General features: G+C 52.0%; 1 protein-coding gene across 8 annotated transcripts in view; it reads left to right on the forward strand.

Annotated features, from left to right (window-relative positions):
* The first annotated feature begins 3,602 nt into the window (after positions 1-3,602).
* The window catches only part of Zmynd8 (zinc finger MYND-type containing 8), a 97,447-nt gene continuing 74,968 nt past the window's right edge, over positions 3,603-26,081 (forward strand). For 4 of the 8 annotated variants that reach the window (XM_077799388.1, XM_077799392.1, XM_077799390.1 and 1 more), the window contains exons 1-2: positions 3,638-3,685; positions 12,352-12,422. In XM_077799388.1, coding sequence (XP_077655514.1) covers positions 3,672-3,685; positions 12,352-12,422 — 85 coding nt within the window. In that variant the 5' untranslated portion in view covers positions 3,638-3,671. Of the gene's footprint in view, positions 3,686-4,077; positions 4,190-8,482; positions 8,589-12,351; positions 12,423-26,081 lie in introns of those variants that run through there. The other 4 variants (XM_077799386.1, XM_077799389.1, XM_077799391.1 and 1 more) reach the window with 2 other exon arrangements.

The following is a 26,081-nucleotide window of genomic DNA, read 5'->3' on the forward strand; positions in this document are numbered from 1 at the left end:
AGCGAGGTGCCTGGGCAAGAGCTGGGGCCGGCCTCACTGCTGGGACACTGTCTCCCCCGCCCCCTTCTCCCTGTCCCCTCGGAATATTAAGAGAGACACGTTTTAATCTATTTTTATTAGCTCATTGCTTATTAATATCACCAAGGAACCTACTTGTTTAGGCCTGTGCTGGCTTTTCTATCCAGAGGCAAATGGTTTCCCTTTCATTTAAGCCAAGGATTCCCAGCCCCAGCACAATGGGCCTTTTGGATCCGATCATTCCTAGTTGTGTGGGGACTCTCCCGTGGACGCTAGGTATTCTGCAGTGTCCCTGGCCTCCCACTACATGCTGGCTCTGCCCCATCGCAGGGTGACAGTCTAAAACTCTCCAGACATTGCCAAAGACCCCCACCCTGCTCCCCCAGGTGGTGGGCAAAATCGCCCCTGGCTGAGAACCATGGATTTCGAGAAATGTAAAAGGCTCATTTTGGAGATGGTCAAGCGGAATCTCCTTGCTGGAGGTTCCCGGGGGAGGGGCGCTTTCTCTGGGCCCCAGTCAGTACTGGGGGGGGGGGTGGATGAGTCTAATGTAAAGCTTCACCCAGTTCCTTTGGGGTAAAGCACAAGGGGCATCTCCAGGGGTGGACCTCCTGAAAGAAAGCTCAGGTGTTGCATTTGATGTTGGGAGAATTGAACCTTTTGTTCCTGCTGAGCTTGGTTTAGCTCTGCTTTTGAGTCTAGAGGCAGGGCAAGGTACAGGCTTTAGGGATATGAGGTCATAGTTGGGTTGGAAGTCTGAGTGACAGCACTTGCTAGCTGTGTGATGCAGGGTAGCTCATTTACCTCTCTGGGCCCACTTCCAGGTTCCTAACAAGGCTCCTTCCTTCATGGAATCAGTCTGTGCAACACTCATTTAATAGTCACCGCACTCAGGCTTTAAGAAGGGATAGAAATGGGTCTCCAGGTTGAGGCCTGCAACATTTGGGTTTCTTCATTTCCTGTGTCTTAGCCACATTCCACCAAGTCCAGGAATGACCCTTAGCAGGCCAGGCCGGGCCTGGCTTCCTCTTCAACCCGCATCCCTCCCAGGATTCCATCTGCCACCATACCTTTGTCTCGGTCCCCAGCCGAGCTGTCATTTTCCCAGATAACCTCAGACCTACCCGAATGCCAGCAGCATTCCTCCAACGGAGCTGAGCTGCCAGAATAAGCCAGCAGCTTCCTGCTCTTTGCCCCAGAAAACATTTCAAGTGATCAAGTGATGGGGAGAGGGTGGAGGGCGGGGGAGGATGCGGCAGCTGCTTATGCAACAAGCTTTAATCCACGGTTAAAATCCTCCACGCGCACCCGCGGCCGCTTTCATTTCCTCATCTGGTCTTGGAAGTTAGCTGCACATCAGATCCGCCACCAGCCCCGCCATCCTGTTGGTTCCCCCAAAAGCAGCACCCGCAGAAACCGTGTTCCCAGTGGGATGGTGGAGGGCTGCCGTCCGCACAGCCAGGAGAGCACAGCTCCACGGCTCAGGCCTCTGCCATTTGTCCCTGGAAGTTCCCCTCCCCAGGAAGAGCCGGCTTCTCCCTTCTGGTGAGGCCTTTGCCTGTTGCACTGGGTGCTGGATTTTTGTCAGCCCAAGTGGCTACATCTCAGCCTCAGTAACCTAAAACAACGAAATCCTGTCCCTTTTCAAAAGCCTGGGCCTGGTCCTACTGTACAGTGTGTTTGGATCCCCGGCCAGATCCTGATTCTACGATTCCCAGCCAGGAGGAATTTACACACCCGCTCTAGGTGTCGCTGGGGGCGGGGGCAGGGAGAGCAAGCAATCTGCTCTTGGTTTTCTTTGTGGGATGGTGTGGGACCAGAAAGTCCACAAGTCCTCTTTTCCGAAGGAGAGGAGACTTCAGGGCAGCTTGTAAAGAAAGGCACTTATTTACCTTCTGTTGTTCCGGCTTGCATTTTTTAAAAAACAAGTCTTTTTAAGCACCTGATTGTTGAAAAACAAAATAAATGCAGAAAAAGAAAGCCTCCTTGAACATTTTTAAGATCCACTTGGATTGGCCTTTCCTTTGCCTTCTCCACAAAGGCAGCTGTAGGAAGAAACAGGCTCTGGCCTCCTAATACTATGGAGATGGGTGGAATTATAAGCAGCTCGGAAAAACTAGTTAATGTTTTACTGGGGAGCAGTGCCGGAGATGGGGGGGCGGGAGGGGCCACCAAGTGTAGGTCTGTGTAGCTGTTGCATCCTCCTTTGGAGCCCAAAGAAGCCGGTCTCCGTGGACATAAATTGAAGCAAGAATCTTTATGAAGCTCTTGGGATTTGTGTGCCACTGAGGAGGGCCCAGTTCCCTAGAACACACTTCAGGGAGGAGTGGTGGGAAGGGCTAACCTGTGGGTGTGCGGGCCCCACTGTAATAAGGGTGCTTGTCTCCTGGCCGGGTTTGACATCTTTCTTTCTCCCTCTGGATTTAAATGGCTTCTCAGACTGAGAGGCAGACTGCCTGTGCCCTGGATTCAGAAGGTACACGCCTCCTCGGGAAGCAGAGGCGAGAGACAGCGGCTCTCTCTCTCTCTCTCTGCATCTGCCCGGGGAGCTGCAGCTGGTACTTTTCCACAGGCCTTTTCTGCGATCTCAGGGCCTCGTTTTTCCCAGCCAGACCCAGAGTCCGAGAGAGGGTTAACAGGCAGGAAGCTGCAGCCATAGCAGACTAATACGGAAGTCAGATTTTTGTTTAACTGACAGGTTTAGCAGGCCTCAGGGGTGGGGGAGGGGGCTGGAGGGGAAGGGAAGTTAGTAGGTGGAGGCCTGTGGCCTGCTAGGAACGGATTTGGCTTTTCCTGGGGTAAGCAGGAGAGGGCCCCCGTGGCAGCTTGGCAGGGAGGCAGGAACCATTTTGCTCTTCCTTTGAGGACTGACCCAGGGGGGCCAGAGGTTAGACTCTGGCCTGGTCGGCCGCCAGTGGCTCCCGGGCCTGCTTTTCCAGGAGGCATTGTGACAATGACTGTGCAGACCTGACCACGCTCCCCTGCTCCCCTCCTCCCCGCAGTGGCCGGCTGCTGTCTGGGGAGAAGCCCGGCGGCCTGGGGCTGGTTCCTGGGGCTGGCACCAGAGCTGCTCTGAGGCCTCCCTGCAGCCCTTCTCCTGTCCCTCTGGGCATTTCCCGGGCTCCTCGCTCTGCTCAGCATGGCCCTTGGAGAACCGCTCTGCCGGCTCGCCGAGGAGCAGGGCCAGCCTTTCTCCTGAGGAGCAGGCCAGGGCCGTGGGGCCAGGTGAGGGTGAGCCCTGGCAGCCCACCCCAGACCGCCTTCCCCGTGGCCTCCGGGCCTCGGGCTCTGCGGGAGCAGGTCAGGCTGGCCGCACTGGTTCGCCAGTGCCGGGGAATCCAGCCAGGGTGTGGGAGAAGTGCGTGCGGGGGCCCCTTTCCCAAGTTTTTCTTGCCGCAGAAGGCCTAGCTTAGCCTGTCTTTTTCTATGCACAGGATGGCTCTGGCTCACCCGAGCCTCACAAAGATAATCGCTCAGGAAGTGTTTCAGCCAATCCGGGGCCGCTTTACACTCCGATTGGCCGGCGCAGCCAATCGGGGATGAGCTTTTATTAGGCGGCCAGATCATCAGCCGAAGTGCCAAACCCTTTTTCTGTGAGAACTAGGAGCCTGTCCTCCATGTTTTATAAGTATTGACATTACACAGTGTTAACAATGCATCCACAGAGGTAAGCTCGGCTTTTTAACCATCTTTTTCCCCCTCCCTCTGAGACATCCGAGTTGTGGGCGAGCAGTGTGACTTCTCTGTGGCTGGCTGTGCCCCACTCACCCCAGAGCACTCAGGTTAACTTGGAACTGTTTAGAGAGATTTTTTTTTCCTCCTTTTTTTTTTTTTTTTTTTTTTTTTTTTGCTTTCTTGGGTCACATGGCTGAGTAGCCATTAGCCATAGCTTGGTTTTGCAACCTGGCCAGGGGGCCTGGCACACCTTTGCCTCCACCAGGGCATGGTGTTTCTGGAATAGTTTGAAGCTAGACCCTGGTATGCCAAGAGAAGAGCTTTCTTTCCCTTTTTTTTCCCCCCTCCTTTCCCTCCCTTCCCCTCTCCTTCTCTCCTGAGCAGTTTCCCCTGCACTATTGTCTTCTCTTGGGTCACATGCCTGCTGGGGGAAGAAAATGGAAGGTGAACACGCAGGCTTCTCTCCAAGGAGCGCTCATGGCAGACAGCAGAGCAGGCAAGTTTGCCTTCCCAGAGAGGTTCTGGGAAGGCTGGACTAAGTTCTGACAAGAGAGGCCGTGCGCTGGAAAGAGAGCCCAGCCCTCAGCAGAGCAGCCAGGAGCCAGGGTAGCTCTGGGCCTAGGTGGGTGGCGGGTGCGTGCCTCCTCTTTCTCTTCCTCTCCAGAGCTTCTCCCTTGAAACTACATTGTTCAGCCTTTGCTCCTGACTTAGCTTGATACAGAGTGTTCTGCAAACCAGCCTACAGCCAGCAAATGTTTCTGAAAGTGTTTGCTAGGCTCTGGAGGAAGTTTTTGGAGTAGGGATAGGGTTTGGGGGGCGGGGTGGGGGGTGGGAGAATCTTGGACAACATCCTGCTTAAAAAAAAAAAAAAAAGAAAGAAAGAAAGAAAATCTGGGAGGACCCTGAAGCCCAGAGCTTTCTACTCTTGCATGATTTTCAATGAACTAATGTATCTTTTATCTTTGTTTTCATTTTTCCCCTTGTTTTAAACATTGTATCATCCTCTGTGCTCCTGGGTGATAGAGTGCAGAGGAAATAAAATCATGTTTGTGGCTCCTGACAGCATTCCCTATCCAGTTGTTGGGTTGTATTGTTGTGGTGCTGGTGTGTGTTTTTAATAATACCATGTAACTGTTTAAAAACAATTTCGTTTTTGATCAAGTCCCAAATCTGCCAGGCTGTTCTCTCTTCCTAACTGTGGAAAAATGAGACGGTTACTTGAACATTTGTTGGGTAAGTAAAGCAATCCATTTCCTCTGTGACCATGTAGCCAGAGTTTTTGTGAACATTTGGGGTCTGTTTGGAAGAGGGGGTCTTGGCTACAGCAGCTGGGGGCTTCATTAGCAGGAACAAAATAAGAGCTTTTATAAAGAGAGTTTGGAGTTTAGGTGACTGTTTGAATCCACTGTTTTTCCTGATAACCTGCAGCTAGGAGGGAGGATTTCACTTCCTGTTTACCCTCAGCCAGGGGAGAAATGTTCAGGGCATCTTCTCTTGCTTCTTTCTACACCTTTAACTGGGTTTGTTTGGATCTTAGAACTCTGGGTAGGAGGTCTGCTTGTTGTTAGTTAATGCAACTGCTTGTTCTTAGAGTCACAGAGCCCTACAAACATGGGGGGCGGGGAGCTAACTGGTGGTGTGAGTGTGGGGGTGGGGGTGTCAGTACTTAGTTTTAGGGTTACTTATTGCAAAATCCCATCCACCACCAAACTTGATTTCATTCAGGACTCAACTGACCAACAGAGTTGGCCTTTTTCCACGCTTGACCCACACATCTGTAAGCATGCTGGCCTGACTTGGCTTTATTTGTCTTTTTCTACTTTTCCCCTGATCTCTGGATGCTGTAGCTAGAATTTAAAAGTGAAAAAAAAAAAAGTCAACTTTTGCTTAGCGTTACCTTTAGAATTCCCTTGGAAATTCATTCCATACATTTCCAGCTAGGAGACCAATTCAGCAGGATTTTAAGTGCTAGAAATATATTCAGTATCTGTGTTATGCCAACTTGATGAAGTCAGTTAATCTTTTTTTTTCTTTTTAAAGTAGTGTCCAGCCTCCCAACTTTTGACACCAGTTGGATGAAGGTGCATTGAATAAGGAGAAATGCACCAGATTCTAAGTTGAAGTCTAAGGTGGGCTAGCATCTTAGAGTCAAAGCGCAGAGGGTGGTGATATTTTATATGGAACAGCCCCCCCCAACTTAAGTTCAGACACTTAGCTATTTTCTTTGTTCTTATCTCCTTGCTCTAAATGGAAATTTCATATTGAGCTTCTCATGGTCTCCTTAGAAGCAATATCTAATCACAAGACGCCTGGTTTGGTGCCTTCAGTGTTTGCATAATACTGTGTTTGTTGGGCTGCAAGGAGACTTAAGGGCAGAGCATCTGTCCTCTAAAAGCTTGCATTAAAATGGCTCCCACAGGTTTGGAAAGCTAAGACCTGTTTTCAAGTGTGCTGCCCCAGCACCTTCCCGGCCCTGGATCAAGCTGGTCACTTTTCCTCTGGTACTGTGGCCATCACCAAGCACGGGTCAGTAAAAAGTTAATTGCTTTTCAAAGTAGCCCTTATTTCCCAGTTCCTAAAGGGAAGGAATGTCTGCATTGCAGCAGGACGAGGTAGAGACAGCAGTGTGGGCCCACGGAGCAGCCCAATGGGCTTCCTCTCTCTGGCTCTTGAACCAATAGACTGGGAGGAAAGGTTAAAGATTGACAATTGCAGTGGCCGGACTGAGAAGGGGTGTTCTGGAAATTTCTACTACCATCTTTGTTCCTTTCAGGAAAAGCAGCTCCCCAGGCTGAAGAGTCCTACATTCCATTCCTCGGGCCTCCCCCTTCCTTCCCCCCTGCTTCTCTTATCAAGGTAGAATGTTCTTCTGCCACATTGGTAAATTGCAGAGGGAGGAACAGAATGATGGGCTGTTTTCCTTTTTCCTTCTGCCTCCTCGGTCCCCAAAGAGGATGACAGCTGCAAGGAACAAACACAGACACACTGGAGCTTTTGATTCCTTTTTTTTTTTTTTTCCCCCCTCCAAGACCCTCCAGGATGGATGCACTTTCTGCTTTGGGAAATTAAGTGGTATTCACGTGGGGGAGGGGGAGGGGGAAGCAGCGGCTTTTATTAGCTCTAGAAAATGGTCAGTGTTCAGTCTGTAACTAGGAATTAATTATATATAATCACTCAGTAAACTTTCTTCAGAGTTTTTCTAATTGCTGAGCATGAACATAGTGAGGCCGTTGGAGCCAAGTCCAGCTACTTTTATAATTAACAGCTCAAAGATTTGAGTCAGAAAGAAAGAAACAATGAGGGCCTCTTGGTTATAAATTAGGGATGAAAACAATAGTTATTTTCCTTTCTTTCTTGTAACCCCTTTTCTTTTAAACAAAACATCCCCCTTTTCTTTCCCTGGGGAGAGCCAGTAGGGATCTCAGAAGTAGAAGACCGAGTCACTCTTTAGAAAGCTGGGTGACAGTAACCTAGCAAAACCTGCAGGCAGGGGTGGGTTTGGGAAGGACCAGCCACTTCCAATGGGTGACCTTCTTTGTTTCTTGGGCCTTCTCTCCCTTTCTCTCCCCTGGCAGAGGCAGCCAAACATTTGTCAGCCCTGGATCTTGTTTTGCCTCGGGTTGACCCTGAAAAGAAAGATACATTCAAGGGGGCCTTCCCCACTCTGCAGCAGAGACCTGAAAGCTGGCCTGTTTGGAGGCCCCAAGTTGTTCTTAAAATGCACAAACAAGTAAGGATTCACCCTTGGCCTCAGGTTGCGGCACTGGGGCTGCCCTTCCCCCCCTGCTCTCCTTACAGACAAACAAGCAGGCGGTGGCCACTCCAGCTCTGCAGCCTGAGCCTGCCAGGCTGGCCCTCCCCATCGCGGTCACCTACCTACCGGCCGGCACTGAGCCAGGGCCCGTCCTCGCCCTGGCTTGGCCCTGGGCTCTGTGCCCTCTTTCTCCCCTGGAGCAAAAAAGCCGTCACCTTGAGACTCCTCGTTCCCAGCTCTGGAGGAATCCTGAGGCCAGTTCTCAGACCCAGACCTTAACCGTCAATGACATTATCCACCACGAGGCTGTTAGTTTGGCCTCTGAAAACGGGTTTTGCAAAACCTATTGTGCATTCTCAGGGCCCTGTTGGGGGTGGACAGAAACCTAATTTGTGAGTATCCTGTTCCTTGGAGAGGGGAACGTGCGACTTGGGGTTGTCTCTCCTTGATGTTCACGTCTTAGGGGTGGCTCTGCAGAGGGCTGGGTGGATGGTGGCCGTTTTCAGGCTGATAAACAGCCTTTTAATTCCACCTTGGCCTCAGCCTGGGGTGCAGCCCTCCAGCTTAGCTCTCCAGATGCCTGCTGTTCCAGAAGCACTTTCATTTTACCTCACTTGCAGGACGGATGCAGAGCTGGCCGCCCTGCACGGAGAAGGGGGAGTGGGCTTCTTCCCACCCCCACCCCGCCCCCACCCCCAGCCTGCTCCCTGGGAACATTTCCTGTTTGCAGGGACACCTGTCTGTCTGCCAGTGTGATTCCTAACCTTCCACCCACCTAGTTCCAGGGCCAGAAGGCCCCATCCCAGAGCCTCCTGTGGAAGGCTCAGAGTCTGAAAGGGAAGGCTTTTCCTCAGGAACCTGCGACTTCACAAACTCTCTCTCCCTGTCATTGAAGGATCTTTTTTTTTTTTTTTTTTTAAGCTTCTAAACGTTGGGTTGTTGGTGTCCTTTGGTCGAGCTTCTCCTGGTTCTGATATTTAGGAAGGTGGCTTTGAAACTAGCAGGGCTGCTGAGACACAGGCTCAGCTATTGAACAAACTGCTACCATTTTAGCTTCAATCCAGGAATGAGGCAGTGTTGCCAGACGCCATTTTAAGAATCCTGCATAAATAGCTTAGCCACCGATGACGGCCTGTTTTAGGTGAGTGCTTATACAAAGCTGCTCTGCTAACCATTCCCTCCCCCTGCCAATTTAGAAAAAAATTAATTGCAGATTTTAGGGAAGCATGTTTTTTTTTTTTTTTAAATTTGGATGTTCACTGTTTTGTGTTCTAGAAGAGGAAGATGTTCTGCCTTGGGGATTAAACATTTCTTACAGCCTGGACCATTTTGGGATTTTGAATGAAAGTAAAAAAGCCAAGAAAAGTCCTGTCGAATGATGCATGATTCTTGAATCGCCGTGTGATGAGCCTCCTCTGAGAACCAGGGTCTTGTGCATGCTGGTTATATATTCTAGATGGGTTAGAGATTGTTGGTTAAAAGTCAGATAGAAAGGGCACTTAGGGAAAAGAAATATCTGGGCATTGTGTATCTAGGCATTTTTTTTTTTCTGTCAAACCTGGATGCTTTTTCTTCTCTCTCTCTCTCTCTCTCTCTCTCTCTCTCTCTCTCTCTCTCTCTTGGAAGTGTGGAAGGGATGAGATTCCTGGGAATTACGGACCAGCCCTGAGCCCTTCTGAGTCCTCAGAATTAATAACCAGAAGGCTTAAAGCATCTTGGAGGTGTAGCAGTTCATCTGTAACTTTTAATTGCTCTTTTTTTTGTTTTTTCTTTCAGTGCATGCAGGTTCAGAAGTAAGCGCAGACTTTTCTTGATTTGGCATTGGGGGGAAAGCTTTTATTCTTTTGGGGGCCAGGGTGGGGGATGGTCTTCGTTGTGTTTGTAGGTGCTGTTCTTCTTCCTTCTTTGAATTGCCTGGACTGTATCAGTTTGTGAAATCCACAGGCAAGTGACTTGGGTAAATGTGAGTGCCAAAGGTGGTGGTGGTGGTGGTGGCCGCGGCTACAGTGATGTGTACAACTAGTTGATGGTGGATTTTCCTATGGGCTGTGGGGTGGTTTTCAGCTAATCTCACCCTTTTCTTTTAGCGGCCCCCAGTCTCCCCAATAGACCTTTAAAAAAAGAAAAGGCATGCCAGTTTGAAACCAGGACTTGTCCTTCCTTTGTTTTTGATTTAAATGATCAGGTTGCAGGAAGCTAGCAGAGATGGAAGGAGAGAAGCTATGTATTTTCTAAGACTTAATGTGTTAATGGCAGAAGTTCAAAGCATCTCTCCAGATGCAGCTGCCTTTTCTTTTTAACAAATATTTGACTGTTTTTCCCCCAAATGACCTAACAGTTCTTAAACCTAAGTTGACTAAGATCTGTTGGGCATCCAGATAGATACAAATCTTTTCTCATCACCTCTTTTGGTGCAATATTTATAGCCCCCCCCCAACACACCAGTACTTAACACTAAAAAAAAAAAACAAAAACAAAACAAAAACCCCTGAGATCAGCGGTGTAGAAAAAAAAGGAAGTCTCTTTAGATGTGGCTATTGGAAATGACTAATTGTGCGTTCTGGTCTTTGCTTTTGTAAACGAAGTTTTTTTCCCCCTTTTAATGCATAGGCACTGCAGTTTCCTTTAGTCAAATATAAGTGTGTGTGTGTGTGTGTGTGTGTGTGTGTGTGTGCGCGCGCATGTGCCTGGGCATAGGTGTGTGCACGGGTTTCTTTTGAAAGGATGGCTTGCTCATCTGTGAAAAAGATGGTTTTCTCAAACTGTTGTGCTTGAAATCCTGGGCTAGGGCTGGTGGTGCTGTTGCTGAAGTTAGGAGATCTTGGTGCCCACTTGTAATACTTGGAAGGATAAAACAGCTCAACCCCCCCCACCTTTTGCTTCAGAATTGATTATCTTAAACTCAGCAGCAAACAGCTACCCCATCACTAGTTTGCATTTCTTAGCCTCTCAGCAGCATTCCTGCCTCAAGTATTCAGCTCCTCCAGGCTGTTACAAGCCAAATAATTGTTCTCTTGAATGCCTTCCTCCTCCATGATCAATACACCTTTGAATGTTTTCATCTCAGCAGAAATCCTTCAAGTGGGTTTTGGGGCTCTGTTATGCCTAATTGTTGCTTTCATCACTGTACGTTTTAGTTGGAGCCCAGATTAGCGTTTTCTGCATCATTCAAAATATGGGATCGGTTTCAAGAAGTTTAGGATTTCACAGACTTCTTGCTAGAGAGGGAAACCAAATTCTAGTTGCTAGAAAGATCAAGGTTGCTCTTTAACCTTTTGAAGTTAACCATCCACCCATCTCTGAGAGCAGTGTGGGGCTTTTTGTTAAAATCTATTTCCAGTCACTCCAAGCAAGAACCAACCTAGCAGCACAACCCGTGTGTGTGTGTGTGTGTGTGTGTGTGTGTGTGTTCGATCCAGCGGTGTGTTGTGGGCTGAGATGTGTAGCTCTGAAGTTGGAGCAAAGGAGTCTTGGTGCTAAAATCACCTTCGATCAGTCACCGTTGTGTTATTGTATGTTAGTGAGGTGTTTAAATTTAGCAGGCTGCTCTCTTCTGACGAAAACCATTTGTGACAACGTGTCAGTTGTTTCTTTGGTGATTTGTGTCACTGGCTTCTCTACAGATGCTGTGTAAATTAAGTTGTTAATGGGGTCCAATATGGGAATGCTAAATGTGTTAATATCCTGATTTAAACCCAGGCCAGCCTCCTCCTCCTCCTCTGCTGGGACTAGTTGGTGGAGGCCCGGAGCTCCTGTGATTTAACCCTGAGCTATCACCTTTTCCTTTCTGCCTGCCGCCCATCCTGAACTCTCCTCCCAGCAAACCTGGGGCTCTTCTGAACACGTCTCCATCCTACACTGGGGTTCCAGGCCCAGGCCTTTCTGGACTCTTTTTTTGCCTCGTCACTGTCTCAGACAGCCCGACGCAGACAGGACGTTCTTCTCTAGCCCTCTTCCTGCCCTGGCTTGAGTCTTCCCAATGGAAAATTCCAGCCCTGTCGGTTGGCGACGCACCTCTTGCTCCTTGTGGAGCTGTGGCCTGATGGAATCGCATTCTGAGTGGTGGCCGGGTGGAGAGTTCTAGCGCCTCCAGCCCTTCTTCACACCTATAAACTCACTACGTCACGTCTTCCCTGGGCTTGGCTTGGGAGGTGGTATGGGGGGGAAGATCTGGAATGGCCCAAGTTCCAGCGGAGAGGGAGAGAAGGTTCTGGAAGACTTTCCAGCTAAGGGTGCTTGCTCACCTTCCTTCTCTCCCCATCCCTGACTCTTGGCGGGGTCTTTCCTCATTCCACTTTTGTGGGGGGGGGATAATTAGTCCAGCTCCACAGGGAGCCAAGCCCCCACCATGGAGGGGTGTGGGGTGCACAGACCCCTAATTTGTTGAGTGGATGCTGATGGTTGGAATTGTTTCGCAACCAGCTCCTCCTTCTTCTAGTCAGTCTGGGCATATTTCACTACTTTGTAATTTAACCTGTATCTTTTTATTTTTTTTTTCCTCCTTGTGTTCCTGCCTCATCAGAGAATTGTAAGATTTTTTTTGGGGGGGGGCGGTCTGGGAAATACTCACTGCAGAGATGAGAACTCTGGGAACTCTGCGAACCCTTCCGCTGCCTGACTTTGAACCCAGTGCTGGCAGTGAGAAGCTTGTTGGTTTGAAGGCTGGGTTCACAAGAGCCCCAAGGGGTAGGTTGTAATTGTGTATCCAAAAAGATCCGCTTCTTTGCATACCCAATAGCATGGCAATTGGAATAGTAATTTGACTTAAAGAACCCTCCAGGGTTTTAAAGGAGCCCTTTAGGGATCTTAACACTGAAACCAGGTTTGTCCTTTCCCCTGAGGTGGAGAAGGAAGGGGGCAGGTTCTAGGCCACCTAAACATGAACATCATTTGCTCTATTTCAGCTTGGCTGAAGAGGAAATAAAAACAGAACAGGAGGTGGTAGAGGGCATGGATATTTCTACTCGCTCCAAAGGTGAGTAAAATTCTTGCATTATCTATTTCTGCACAAAGGAAGGAATGGGGGTTTCTTTTTATTGTTGGGGAGCCGTGAAGGGTGGCCCTCTGAGCTGGCATTGCCACAGTCCGTGAATTGTGAGATGTGGGCCCTTTGATGGCTGAACCTAACTTCTGGAGAAATCTTTGGATCGTCTTTCCCCTGCATGTATGCATAGGTGGACCTACTTGTCGGGAATCGTCCCGACATTAGGTTTTGGGCATGTGTTAGGCCTGGGGATGGGCAGCTGCTGCTGGCTTCCTGATTTTAGCAACAGGCCTCTTTGGGATCTCAGAAGTGGGATGAAGTTGGCCTGGTGCCTTGGGAAACGGTGGGCTTGGGTCAGAGAAGAGAAGGAAGATCTGGGCTTTCTGGAATGCTGGGGCAGTGTTTGCATTTAGGGCAAATCGTGGCCCATGAGGGCACATCCAGTTTGTTGGCTCAGGGTGTGAGCGGACTCCTCCGCCGTGGCTGAGGGATTGGTCCTCCTCCGCTGGTCTGTGAGACTCACAGGCCTCTGCAGAGGGAGCAGGGCCTCACTCCTTCCTCAGGGTGCTTTTAGAAGTGAGCTGCTGAGTCCTCTTCATGTCTGATTGATGAAAATGCTTGTCCCTAAACTTAGTGGCTGTACCAGTGTTTTTATTCCTTTGGCACCTCCCTGAGTGCCTGCCTGCTCTGCGTGCAGGGAGGTGGGAGGGGCTGCAGAGAGGGCGCTTACAGATTATTCCAGAAGGACATTCTCATCTGGCTAGAGGATCACAACAAGTGACTCCCTAAAGGCTCCTGAAACAACAACAGCAAAAAAAATGTTTTGAGGATTTTTATAAAGCAGCACGTCTGTCTGTCTGTCTGTCTCTCTCTCTCTCTCTCTCACACACACACACACACACACACACACACACACACTTATTCACTCATTTTTCGGAGTACTGGGGTGTGACCAGGGCCTTGTGCATGATAGACAAGCACTTGACCATTGGGCTGCACCCCCAGCTCTTTTTATTTTGGGACAGGGTATTTGCTAAGCTGCCCATGCTGGCCTTGAACTTGGCGATCCTCCTGCCTCAGCTTCCCTAGTGACTGATGACCAGGTCAGCATGGCATTTTGGGCCCAGCTGCGGCTCAGATCACCAGCAAGGCCGGGCTGGCTGGGGGTGGCCTGTGCTGTGGAGCAGGAGAGGACGCAGCTCCTTCCTGTGCGGGGCCATCGGGGGCCATGGTTGGGGAGAGTCACGGAGTACCTCACTCATGCAGAGGAAGTGCCTTCCCAGAGCCGCGTTTGGAGACAGTGGTGCCCCTCGCCTGCTTGTGGCTGGGTGCAGTGAGCTAGAGAGGCGGGTGGCCTTGTCCTTGCTCTTCTGCTTGCTGACTGTCTGACCTGCTGTTTTCTTATTGTGAAGGGTGCTGAGTCTGAAACCAAGGCTCCCTCTTCCCCCACAACTATAAAACTGGCACTGTGTCTGTGAAGTGCTAATAAAGGCTTGGCCCATACCTGGCCAAGGTATGATGAATTCCTCTAATCTTTTGTCTTTGTGGTGCAGGGCTTGCGCATGCTAGGCAGGTGCTTTGCCACCGAGCTCACCGCATCCCCTTTGGTTTCTAATTAATTAATTATCATTATTTTTTTTTGTATCGGGGATTAAATCAGGGGTGCTCAGTTACTAAACCACACCCCCAGCCCTTTTTAATATTTTATTTAGAGACAGGGTCTTGCTGAGTTGCTTAGGGTCTCACTGAGTTGCTGAAGCTGGCTTTGAACTCGTGATCCTCTTGCCTCAGCCTCCCAAGCTGTTGGGATTTCAGGTGTGCGCCACAGCGCCCAGCTGATTTTTTTTTTTTTTTATTATTTTGAGACAGGGTCTTGTTATGTTTGAGCTTGTGTCCCTCCTGCCTCAGCTTCCCGGGAGGCTGAGGTGGTAGGCGAGGGCCTTTGTGCTCAGACGCCAGTCCCCTTCTGAGGTGGGAGCTGTCATTTCCGCTTGCAGATGAGGAACCTGAGGCTCCAGATGGTGGGGTCTCCTGGGTGGTCAGCAGCACAGCAGGACTGAACTGAGACTGGCTCCAAGGAGGTGCCTCCCTCCTGGATGTGCCTGCCGTGGCCCCTGGACCCTCACGGTGACAGTCAGGGATCACCATCTAGAGCAGGCACTGCCCTGCTCAGGCCCATCTGCCTGTGGAGACGCCTCTTCTGGCCCTGTAAGTGTGGAGACCTCTTCTCTTCATCTCACGCCTGGGTGCTCCTGACTCGTCACCAGGTGGCAGCCCCTCTGCTGCCTGAGTGACTGCTTCGGGTGACCGTGGCCTCTCCCTGCTGGAGCTAGGAGGATGGTAAAAAGCGTCTCTTTTTTGCTGGCCCCTCCACTGACCTGCCAGCACCCTCCGTCCCAGTCTGAAGTCCCTGTGCCCTGCCTCCCGAGACAGCCTTGCTCCCTTCCTCTTGTGACATCCTGTTCTCCTGGGGCCATTTCTCCCGACTCCACTCCAGCTCCTGGCCTCCTGCTGTGCCTTCCTTGGGGCCTGTGTGCCCTCTGTCTGGAACACGCTGCCCTAGGACCTGGCTGCCTGTGTCTTGGATTCGTCCCCGAGGGTGACTTTTCTTGGCCGCCTGGTCTGAAGGAGTCGTTCCTTCATTTTCTGTTGTTTTTTGAAATGAACTTTTTGCGTTTTAGAGTCACTTTAGATTTCCAGAAAAGTCGTGCAGACAGTGCTGAGAATTCCCACGTCGCCCGGCCTGCGCGCCCACCCCATCCCGTTCCTAGCATCCTGGGGTGCCAAGCATTTGTCAGAATCCGAGGTGGGGTGGCACGTCATTACCGACAAAGCCTTCACTGTGTGCAGATGTCCTTAGTTTAGCCACTGAGGCCCCTCTCTGTTCCAGGCTCCCCTCCGCCATACCTGGTTGTCTTATCTCCTCAGGCTCTGGCTGTGACAGGTTTTCAGCCTTGCTTTCGATGACCTTGACAGTTTTGAGGCGTGGGCCAGGCGTTTGGTAGGCTGCCCCTGGCCTGGGTTCATGTGGCGCGTCTCAGGATGGATGGCGAGTTGCTGACCTCAGGATTGGCGGGATGGGTTTTGGGGGGAAGAACCCCTGAGGCACGTGCCATTTCCGTCACATTAAGGGTGCCTGTTATCAGTGACTTACATCGGTGCTGATGTTGACCTTGGCCACCTGGCCTTGGTGACAGTTCCTTCGCTGTTCATATGGTGTCCTTGGGAGGGAGGTCGCCCAGGCCACACTTAGAGTGGGAGGCCCACTCCACCTACTGAGGGCGGAGGATCTCAGGAAATTATTTGGAGTTTTTCTGTGTAGGAGGTTTTGTTTCTTCTGCCCTGTTTGTTTGTTCATTTAATCCTCCATGTGAGTGTGAATTTAAGGATAATTGGTTTATACTTTGGGTTGTAATACAATGCTAATGATCTATTTTACTGCACATTGTTCCTATTTTGGAAGTTGAACCCCCCCCCCCCCATAACTGAGGATTGAATCCAGGACCCCTCTACCACTGACTACATCCCCATCCCTTTTTATTTTTTATTTTGAGATAGGGTCTCACTAAGTAGTGAAGGCTGGCCTTGGACTTGAGATCCTCCTGCCTCAGCTGCCTGAGAGCTGGAGTTACGGCATGCGCCATCTCACCTAGATCTGTTTTTTTCTTTTTCTTTTTTTCCTTAATTGGAGAATGGTATTAGAAATCAAGATCTGGGGCTGGGGACATAGCTCAGTTGGTAGAGTGCTTGCCTCACATGCACAAGGCCCTGGGTTCTATCCCAGCACCAAAAAGAAAAAGAAGTCAAGATCTGTGTGCTGGGCATGGTTCCTGGGTGTCTGTGCTTTTAGGTTCTCTGATTGACAGCGGGGAAACATTTACCTGTTGGTCGCCAGGGCATAGGCACCTGTCTGTCCATGGTCCTGCATGTACCCATCTGTGTTAGCTAAACGTGAGCTCATGAGATCCTGCACTTGACTGCATGCTTTCCCATTCCTGCACGGATCCACTCTAGCCTCGTCCCCCTAGTTGAAGTCTCCCCCTTCAGCAGGGAGAAAGGTGGCTCCTGCTGTCTGCCCTTGGTGTACCACGTCCTGGTGCGCAGTTAACCTGGTCTGTACATACAGCTTGACAGATGACTGAGCGAACACTTGGGGGGGCTAGGACTCGGGTCAAGATGATCGAGCATCGTCAGCATCCAGAAGGTTCCTTGATCGCTCTGATATGGCTCTCATACTGTATTTGTTGGTTTCTGTGCCAGAATGCAGATGTCTTTTTTAGAAGGGCCTGGGCCTCCATGCACTCCTCCTCTCCCTTCGGGGGTCAGGAACCGCAGAGGTTTCAAAAGCCAAACTCCTCCGGCCAGATTCCCTGGTTCTGGGTGGCCTCCTCCCTAGTTCAGTGTTTATTCTCTGTGGCTCGGTTTCCCCACCTGGGGATGACGAAGACGTACGGTTAGTGCTGAGGTGAAGTCGCCCACCTGTAAGTGCTCAGAGTGGAGCCGGGCCGTGGTGAGGCCGAGGGGCTGGCTGCTGCTGGAGCAGGCTTGCAGAGGCGGGCGTGTCCAGGTGGGCCGCCAGGGCCGGTCCTCCCTGCTGTTCTGCTCTCCAGCCTCTGGGAAGAGGGTGTGCAGGCAGCTGGGAAAACGGTATCCAGCCCGACCCCTGCTCAACAGGGAAGGATCACGTCGGTGGCCCCGCCGATGGCTCTGGACCTCTGTCTAGACCCCGTCCCGGGCACCGCCCTGCCCCTGCCTGTCCTGCGGCCGCTGCTCTGCCGCTGTTTGGTTTGAGCTCCCAGGTGCTCTGTGTCTGGAGCTTGGGTGGGGAGTCCCTGGAGGGGCTCACCTTGTTTTGAGGGTGACTTTCTCTTTCCTGGGAGGCTGTCCTTGGGTGGAGCTGAGTGCTCTTTCCTGGGGAGGGTGGCTGTGGTGGTGGCTTTTGTGTCCAGGACCTTTCTCACAGAGCCACTGGCACCCGGGGAGGTAGTGACACATGCAGTGACCTGGGCTTGACTGGGTTGCTGAGACCCAAGTCTGTGTGGGCAAAGGTGACAGTTGTGTTTTTGGTACCAGGGATTGAACCCAGGGCGCTTACCCGCCGAGCCTCACCGCCAGCCCTTTTTGGTATTTTATTGAGAGACAGGGTCTCACTGAGCTGCTTAGAGCTGTATACGCTCAGTGGCTGAGGCTGGCTTTGAACTTGGCATCCCTTCCCTCAGCTTCCTGAGCGGCGGGGACTTCAGGTGTGCGCCACCGTGCTTAGCCAGTGGGACATTTGTAGAAGCGAACAGGACGGCTGCGGAGCCCGATCTCTCTCTGCTCCAGTTACCGCCGGTCCGCGGCGCAGGGCTCCTGACTGGGTGAACGCGGGCTACTCCTCCAGCCTGCTTTTCTGTTTGGGAAAGTCAGTGCTTTGGTCCCACATGACACTTCCCGTCCGGTTCTTTGGATGTGAGCCGTGGCAGCCAGCTCTCGTTCATGAGGACAGGAAGGAAGATGGTCAGTGGGCGCCCAGGAAGGCCGCTGGTCCAGGTGGCTCTGGGGAGTGGAATCAGTCTGTGGCCTCTCATGGACAAGAGAGTCCATGTGTCATGTGTCTGTCCTTTGGTTAGGGAAGGTACCCACCAACACCGTCCCCTCCAGGGAAGAGAGAGTTCTCAAAAGGAGCGGAAGGGACCACCTTGGCATCTTGGGAAGCTGGCGGCGGTGCTCTGCTGGCCGTTAGAAAACAGGCCTGGGCCGTGCTCTACTTGGGAACCTCGGACCCTGGTGATTGGCCCAGAATTCTTTGCTCCTTCTCCGGCATCTGCTCCTTACAACTTCCAGGTTATGTGACTGGATCTCCACCTGCACCCTCTGCCCAGCGAGCTCACCTGTTAACCAAGTCCCACGTCACCCTTTCCATTATGCCAGCCTTGGCATTTTTCAGGTTTTCAAGATGACACTGGACATTTGTGTCCAAGGACGTGTCATCAGGATTCCAGGGGTGTTTGCGGGGCTCATGTTTTGTGAGCACTTACTGGGCCACAAAAAATTTGCAGATGACCACATTTGGTTCTATGATGATGGCTTGGTGTAGGTACGCTGTCCCCCTTTTATAGTGAAGGGAATCGAGGCTCCTGTGAGCCGACAGGAGTAGCACTGCCGTCAGACTTTGTCTTTGGCTTTAAGCCTTTCACTTAACCATGGACCGTATCCAAGGGTTTTGAGTTCAATACGTGTAGGGCCCAGCAAGTAGGTCAGTGGCATGTGGGATTCTGGGGGCTTCTGTGAATGGGGGTGCTTCCATTTCATTGTTGACCCCTAGGGATACGGCCTACATGGTTTAGAAATGTGGTAAAAGAGAGAGGAGAGATGTAGTCTAGGTACACCAGCTTTTCAAAGACTGTGGATGAATTCAACGAAACATATCTTGAGATGGAAGTGGCCGAGGACTGTCAGTTTGCATTCTCTGTGTTCGGTTGGTCACAGCAGAGTTCTTACAGGACTTTGGCCACCCTATGTGTGAGTCAGGACAAGCCCCTGGAAGGTCTGGCTCTAGAAGCTTGAAGAGTGATGGGCGCGGGTTGAGTCCTGTCTCTGTACAGGAGGCACAGTCCTGCCGTGCACCGTCCTGCCATGCATGCATTCACAGCACCGATTGTGGTATGCGTTTGCCAGGCTGACAAAGCTGAAAACATTTTTAAAAAATGTCTGTGTCATGTCACCAGCACAAGGGAGTGAGCCGCTTGGAAACCAGGCACAGATGCAGCGGAAGCCCAAGATATTAAAATCCTGCACGGTACCGTTGTCGCCGAGATCTGCCTGGGTAGGAGATGTTTTCGGAGACAGGATGCTAGAGAATATACAATTATAGCAATTTGCTAACCAGCCCCAGACCTTAATTAGTACAGGATCCTCGTTTTCATTGTTGTATGTAAATTAAGATTCTCACAAAGGGGTTGTTTATGAGGATGGCTCTGAGATAGAGACCTTCTGTCATTTTTCAAGGAAACTCTTTTAAGAAAATGAAACCGTAAACACTTTGTAGAAGAGCTGAGAATTTTTTTCTTTGAAGAAATGAGCATCGTAATTTCGAGTCTACTTTGCCTTTTTTTTACTTCTCCAAGTAGCACCGTCCGTGGACTGTGCACTAGAGTGTATTTGTGAGTTAGATCACCACCAGATTCCTCTCCCAGCAAGATCTGAAATATCCCGGGACTTGGAAGATGCCTGACTGGGAGTGGGATGTGGTCCACCCTCCCTGCACGGAGCCCCGTTGCTGACGCCCGAGTGACTTAGTTTAGCTTTGGGGTTCACTTGCAGAAACCCTGCGCCTGCTCCACGTTTGAAGCCTGACCCTGGGGCTTGTTTGTGGGACTATTACTGTTCTGAGGGACAATGGTCAGAAATAGACCCTTTTCAGCCTTAAAAAGGAGCCCCATCTCTTTCTTCCTCCCAGTGCCCCGAGTAGACCCCAGGGGCCCCGAGAGCTTTTGGAGACCCTGACACTTTTTCACTTGAAGTTTTGGGTAGTGTTGCAGGTTGGGTGTCCTTTGTCTGAAATCCTTGGCACCGGAAGCGTTTTGGAGTTGGGATTTTTTTCCCTTCAGATTTTGCGATGTCTGGGTGTGCATACTGCGGTATCTTGGACGGGACCCGAGTCTAAACAGAGTCTAACAGAGTTCATCACTGTTTCCTACGCGTCTTCCACGAGTGGCCTGTCGCTCATCTTGGGCAGTATCTGTAGTGGGCCTCTCTTGCGACTGACCCGTCACGTGAGACCGGGTGTGGGATTTTCCGCTTGTGATGTCACATCAGCACAAAAAGTGTCGGATTTTAGAGCATCTTGGGTTTCGGGTTGTTGGACTCCACCTCTACTTCATTTGGCGACAGTGGACTTTCTTCTCTTCTTTTGACATGGGATCTCATGTGTTGCCGAGGGTGGTCTTGAACTCGGGGCTAAAGCCATTCTCCTGCCTCGACCCCCTGAGTAGCTGGGAACACAGGTCTGCGCCTTGGGAGCTGGCTCCTATAGTGGATCCTTTACCAGTGACATAGGAAGGCCATGGCTTGTGGTGGGAGTGAGTGCAGTGCTGTAGGTCCCCAAGGCCCCCTTCAACCTCCTGGGAACCCCCGCTGCACCCCTAGGAACCTAGAGATCGGCATTGCACAGACATGAAGAAACAGCCTGATTGATCCCCGCCTCTGCTGTCCGGTGTGTGCCTCGATTCCATCCTGGACACGCCTTCTCACAGGACTTTGAGGACCATGCAGTTCTAGGTCAAGAAAAGCAAATCCCACCCCTTGTTCTATACCACTGACCTACACCCCTGCTCTCCTTGGTTTTTCGGGTGAAGGTCTCTGTCTTCAAATCCTCATACACTGCCCCTGCCCATCTTCCTGCCCACCTCAGTGGCCTCCTTACTCCCTGTATCCCCCTCTTCTTCATTCACACTCCGCCTTACAGATCCTTGAAAGAGTCACTGCTGGCCACAGGGCCTTTGCTCATACCTGGAAACTCTCTCCTCCCCTTTCTCTCCTTGACGCCCCTCCCTGCCCCATCATTTAAAGCTCTAGGAGAGGAAGAGTTCTGCCTGTTGTTTGGGTCCATCCTCTTAACTAGTACTGTGCCTGTCGTAGGTGGTGTGCAATGAATCTTTATTTTGAATGAATAACTGAACTTTGTCTATCTGATGGATGGAACTTTGATCCTTTTGGCTGGGTTTTTAGCATAATCCAGTGCCTGGAAATACTTCCCTGGCTCAGGTGTCTGTTCTCTGTGTGCTACATCTCGTGGCTTATCTCTTCCCTCCAGGGACGTGGGACCGTTGCACATGGTCCCTTCCCTCTGATTGCTTTCCGTCTTGACATACTGTTTCTGCTGAGCTCTTTCTAACACACAAATCCAGGTGTTCAACTCTCCTGCTTGAGGGCTGCTGCGGATTGGGCTGCTGCAGATTGGGTGGTGCAGAGGCAGACTCCTGGTTGTGTTGGGGACGCCCTGCGGGCTCTGCAGACTGGCCGCCTGTGGTCCTGTGATGCGTCCTTACTGAGCCGCCCTTCAGCTCCTTCCAGGCTGCCTCTCCCTGAGGACACCTTCCCCTGGTCCTCCATATCCCTCGAGACCCAGGCCCGCCCTCCTGAGCCCTGATTCACACAGTGTCACTCTTGAAAGTGATTAAATGGCCCAGGAAGGGAATCCGTTTTCATCAGAAATCCTTAGCCTTACTAAAGGTCTGAGAAGTTTCAAGCTAGACTAAAGGAGGATTGATGTGTCCACCTCTCTAGGCCTGAGTTCACCTTCCAAACGCTCTGGCCGATGGGGAGGGGCCTGCCTGTGGCCTGTTCTGGGTCTTCCCATCAAGCTCCAGCTGCCCAATATGGCAGCCACAGGATGGCAGTGTGTGTTTGATTCACAGTTTGCAAAACCAGACCTCTTTCCTGAGATCTCGGTCCTCGCCCCGCTTCACGTGCACAGCAGCCCCGCGGGGCTGGAGGCCGCCATAGTGGACCGCACAGATGCAGAAGAGACCCAGAACAGGGCCGCCATTATAGCAAGCGCTGTCGGGCTGCCCTCCTCTGTGGCTCCAGAGGTGAATGGGCTCATTGTGAACTGAGCCGGGCTCGGAGGGGGACGCACACAGCCGGGCCCAGGGCCGGGTGGATACTCCGCCTGCGTTGAGTCGACATTTTGCTTGATGAGATCTCTCTTCCCATCTTCCCAAGTTGGCATTTCTTGCCCAGATCCTGAGCAACTGCCTTTTGCCAGACCCCAACCGAGGTTCCTCAGGGGGGTGGAGAGCCAGCTGCCCTCCCCTGGCCTCCTGCCTTCCCTGCTTTGGGTGTGTTTCCTGTCCCTGCACGGGGGTGTGTGGGGGTGTGGGTGGGGGGGGTGGGGGGTGTGTGTGTGTGGGGGGTGTGTGGGGGGGTGGGGGGTGGGGGGAGGGCGGTAGGCCTGCTTCCTGTCCCTGCATCCCAGGGCTCCAGCCCTTGCATCTCCTGACTGTGGGGCGGTCACCTCATAGTAGCTGCTGAGTACATGCCTTTTTCAATGAAGGGTGTCTTCCTAGAATTAAAATCAATTTTAAGGGAAAAAAATGGCTTGTTGGGTTTTTCCTTCCCAATTACCATAAAATCAGTGTAGATCTCCTTGCGACACGTCAAACCGCTCAGAGGAAAAGCGAAGACCCCTCTTTTGGCAGGTGACCGTTGTTAACAGTGGTGTCTTGTGTCTGGACCCCGCCCCGTGTATAGACAAACCTGTTCAGATCCCCGGAAGCTGAACCTGAACCCCCCACTCCATCTCCCCCAGTCCCGCTTCTCCGTGAGCCGCTAACAGTGGAGACTGGCCACCAGGGAGTCTGCAGTCCCACCCGAGGGGCAGCCGTGGCCAGTGCTCTGTGTGGAGCGGGAACCCTGCAGGGCCTGATTTGGCGACTTCACATCTGGTTTTAAAATTTAGATTCTACTTTTCTTTCTTTCTCGTTTTCTTTGGTGCTGAGGATTGAGCCGGGGGTCTCGCACATGCTAGGCTGGTGTTGTACCACTGAGCTGCACCCTAGCCCTAGTTTCTGCCAATTTTAAAAAATCAAATCAATTAATTAATTATTTGGGGTACTGGGGGTCTAACCCACGGGTGCCTGACTGCTGAGCCAGGTCCCCAACCCTTTTTGTCTCAATAAGTTGCTGAGGATCTTGCCAAGATGCCGAGGCCGGCCTCCGTCAGCGCCTGAGTCTCTGGGATCACAGGCCTGTGCCACTGTGCCCAGCTGCCGATTTAAAAATTTTAGAATAGTGATGTCCAGCTGTGGGGGCCTCTTTGGCACCACCCCAGGCCTTGCTGGGGGTTCCCCTGGCCTGAGTGCCAGTGGGGCCATCCTGGATCACTGGTTCCCTTGTGACCTGGTTTGTCACCTCCTCCTCCCCGTGAGCCTAATTCCCTTCCTGGCACTTCAGTCTTTGGGGACCATCTTTCAAACCAGGTGGCTATTTTTGTGGGGCCAGAAATAGTCAGCTGTGAAGAGTGAGGGACTGTGTGGTAGGGTAGGTGGGCATCTGAAATCTGGACCAGTTTGGGGGCCGCGGATGCTTTGCCAGGCTGAGGAGGCCGGGCGGAGGCTGAGGAGGCCGAGCGGAGGCTGAGGAGGCCGAGCGGAGGCAGGAGGTTGACTCCTCTCACTCCTGCCCCGGGGGCTGGGATGGGGTGACAGGCTTGAAAGGCAGCTTTGGCCTTGTCCTGGCTGCAGGAGGCTTCACCACTGTGCAGGTACAGAACTGAGAATCCCGGTGGCCGAGGACCCTGGGAGGTGTCCCCACAGAGATCTTCAGACTTAAAAGGCCCTAAGACAAAGGTCAGGGAGGCTGGGGCCTCTGGTGCCTGCGGTCTCCTGGCAGGGAGTGTGTCCCCCCCCAAAGTCACTTCTCTTTTTACTGCCCAAGAGGTGGGAGGGGTGGGAAGTGGGGGGCCAGGAAGCCTCCCCAGTCCCCACCTTGGTCTTCCAGTGGAGAGTCTGAGCACAGCCCTGACACACTCAGGGTATAGATCCTCCCTTAATCCCTTTCTTTTAGGGGGAAATGGGCCTGAATGGCCCTGTGCCTGTCCAGAGGGAATTTCCTGTTTTCAGGGCCCCTTTGGGCTGTTGCCTCCACAGTCCTGCTCTTCTGGATTGGCTGAAGACATTCCTGAAGGCCGGGAAGACAACCTGGAGTGTCCAGGTGGCTGGCGCCCCTCTGGTCCTAACCTGGTCATCCAGATGTGTCTGGGGGCACCTGGCCAGGTTGTGTGCCCAGCTGTGGACTGCGGCAAGGACAGGCATGCCGAGATGGAAGGCCCAGTCAGGAGGAGACACAGTCAGCCAGGGAACTGGCAAAGGAGGAGAATCACTTATTTTACTCATTTATTTTATTTTTGGTCCCAGAGATTGGACCCGTGGGTGCTGAACCACTGAGCCCCATCCCCAGCCCTCTGTGGTATTTTACTTAGAGATGGGGTCTCACTGAGTTGCTCTGGGCCTCACTGAGTTGCTGAGACTGGCTTTGAATTTATAATCCTCCTGCCTCGGCCTCCTGAGCGGCTGGGATGACAGGCTGTGCCACCACACCTGGCAGAAAATAACTTGGTAGTCCTCAGGGAGGGACGGCGACCCAGGAAATAGGCCACAACTTCTGGATACTGCCATGAGGAGGCTGAGGCCAGGGTAGTCAGGGAAGGCCTCTCTGGGGAGCTGGTATTTGAGCCAAAGTTGGCCAGTATGGAAAAGATGGCAGAGAACATTCTAGATGGAGGTGCATCCATGTGCAGGTGGCTCGTCTGAGCAGCAGAAAGGGGGCCCCTGCTCGCTGGGGGCGCTGTAGGTCTTGATAAGAGGCTCTCAGAGGAGGGCTGGAGCAGGATGTGCCTGGTCTTGTGGAGGCCAGCAGACCAGCCGGTGGTTGGATAGTCATGGGACTGGAAAGTGGCAGCCCAGAAGGTTGGAATGAACGGGCAGAAGTGATGGTGGGGCAGGAGCACCCTTTGCTGAGCACCTTTTAGGTGCCAGGCACCCTAGAGACCTGTCATCCTAACCTGCCTCCCTCCCTCCCTCCCCCCCTCCCTCCCTCACTCCCTGCCTTCCTTCCCAGCACTGGGGATCAAACCCAGGGTCTTGCATGTTTCGGGCAAGCCCTCTAGCCCTGCCCTTCTGATTTTGAGACAGGGTCTTGCTGAGTTGCCCGGGCTGGCCTCCAACTTGCAGTCCTCCTGCCTGAGCCTCCTGATTTCCTGGGATCAGGCCTGAGGCACCACACTCCCTGCACCCTGGGAGGTGGAGGATTCTTAAAGTAGCCGAGAAATGTATGAGCCTTGTACAAAAAGAAGATAGAGAAGTACTTCCCTTGCCATACCTTCCTCCCATACGTAATCACACATTCCTGATGTTTCTTTTTAAACTTTTTTTGTCTCGAATGCAGTCAGTCGTTTTGAATTTACTAGCCATGTGACCATGTGACCCATTCCTCTGGGCCTCGGTTACCGGGTCAATAAAATGGGGTTTCTGAGAACCTACTGTCTCTGGCAAGATTGTGGTGAGTTGGAAGTCAGTTGATTCTTATTTAGAAATCCCCCCCTCCCCCTGTTCTGCGGGAGGCAGCTGTTTGTTTCTGGCCCTCCCCCCTGGAGGGCAGGCCCTCCCCCCATGCTGGTGGCCTGGATATCTGGAGTTGCTTGGTGACTATCTGTGAGTGACTGTGGCCTTTGTTTTCTTCCCTTTGAAATGCAGGTGAGACGCTGGGTGTCCTGGGCCCAGGCCTGGCCAGGCCGGTTGCAGCAGTGGGGTGGCATGTTTACTCCGGGTCAGGCCTCCTGCAGACTCACCAGAAGGTCCTTGATACTGGGCTTCTCTGCACAGTGGACATTATGGACCCGATCAGTCTGTCCTGGGGCCGTCCTGTGGGGTGTTTGGCGGGAGTCCCTGGTCTCTGTCCACCACAGGCCAGTAGCAGCCCCTCTCTTTGTCTACCGTATCAATAAAATGGGGTTTCTGAGGGGTTTGGCAATTACCAAAATGATCTCCAGACGTTGCTGCTGGGTGTCCTGGGGGGACCCACTTGGTGACCTCTGTTCCACACTGTTTTAAACATCTGAGTCCCATCAAGGTTCCCCCGGATGGATGTGCGGTTGGGGGAGGGCTG

Source organism: Urocitellus parryii, chromosome 6 (genome assembly GCF_045843805.1).
Source record: "Urocitellus parryii isolate mUroPar1 chromosome 6, mUroPar1.hap1, whole genome shotgun sequence".
In the NCBI taxonomy this organism is placed as follows: domain Eukaryota; kingdom Metazoa; phylum Chordata; class Mammalia; order Rodentia; family Sciuridae; genus Urocitellus; species Urocitellus parryii.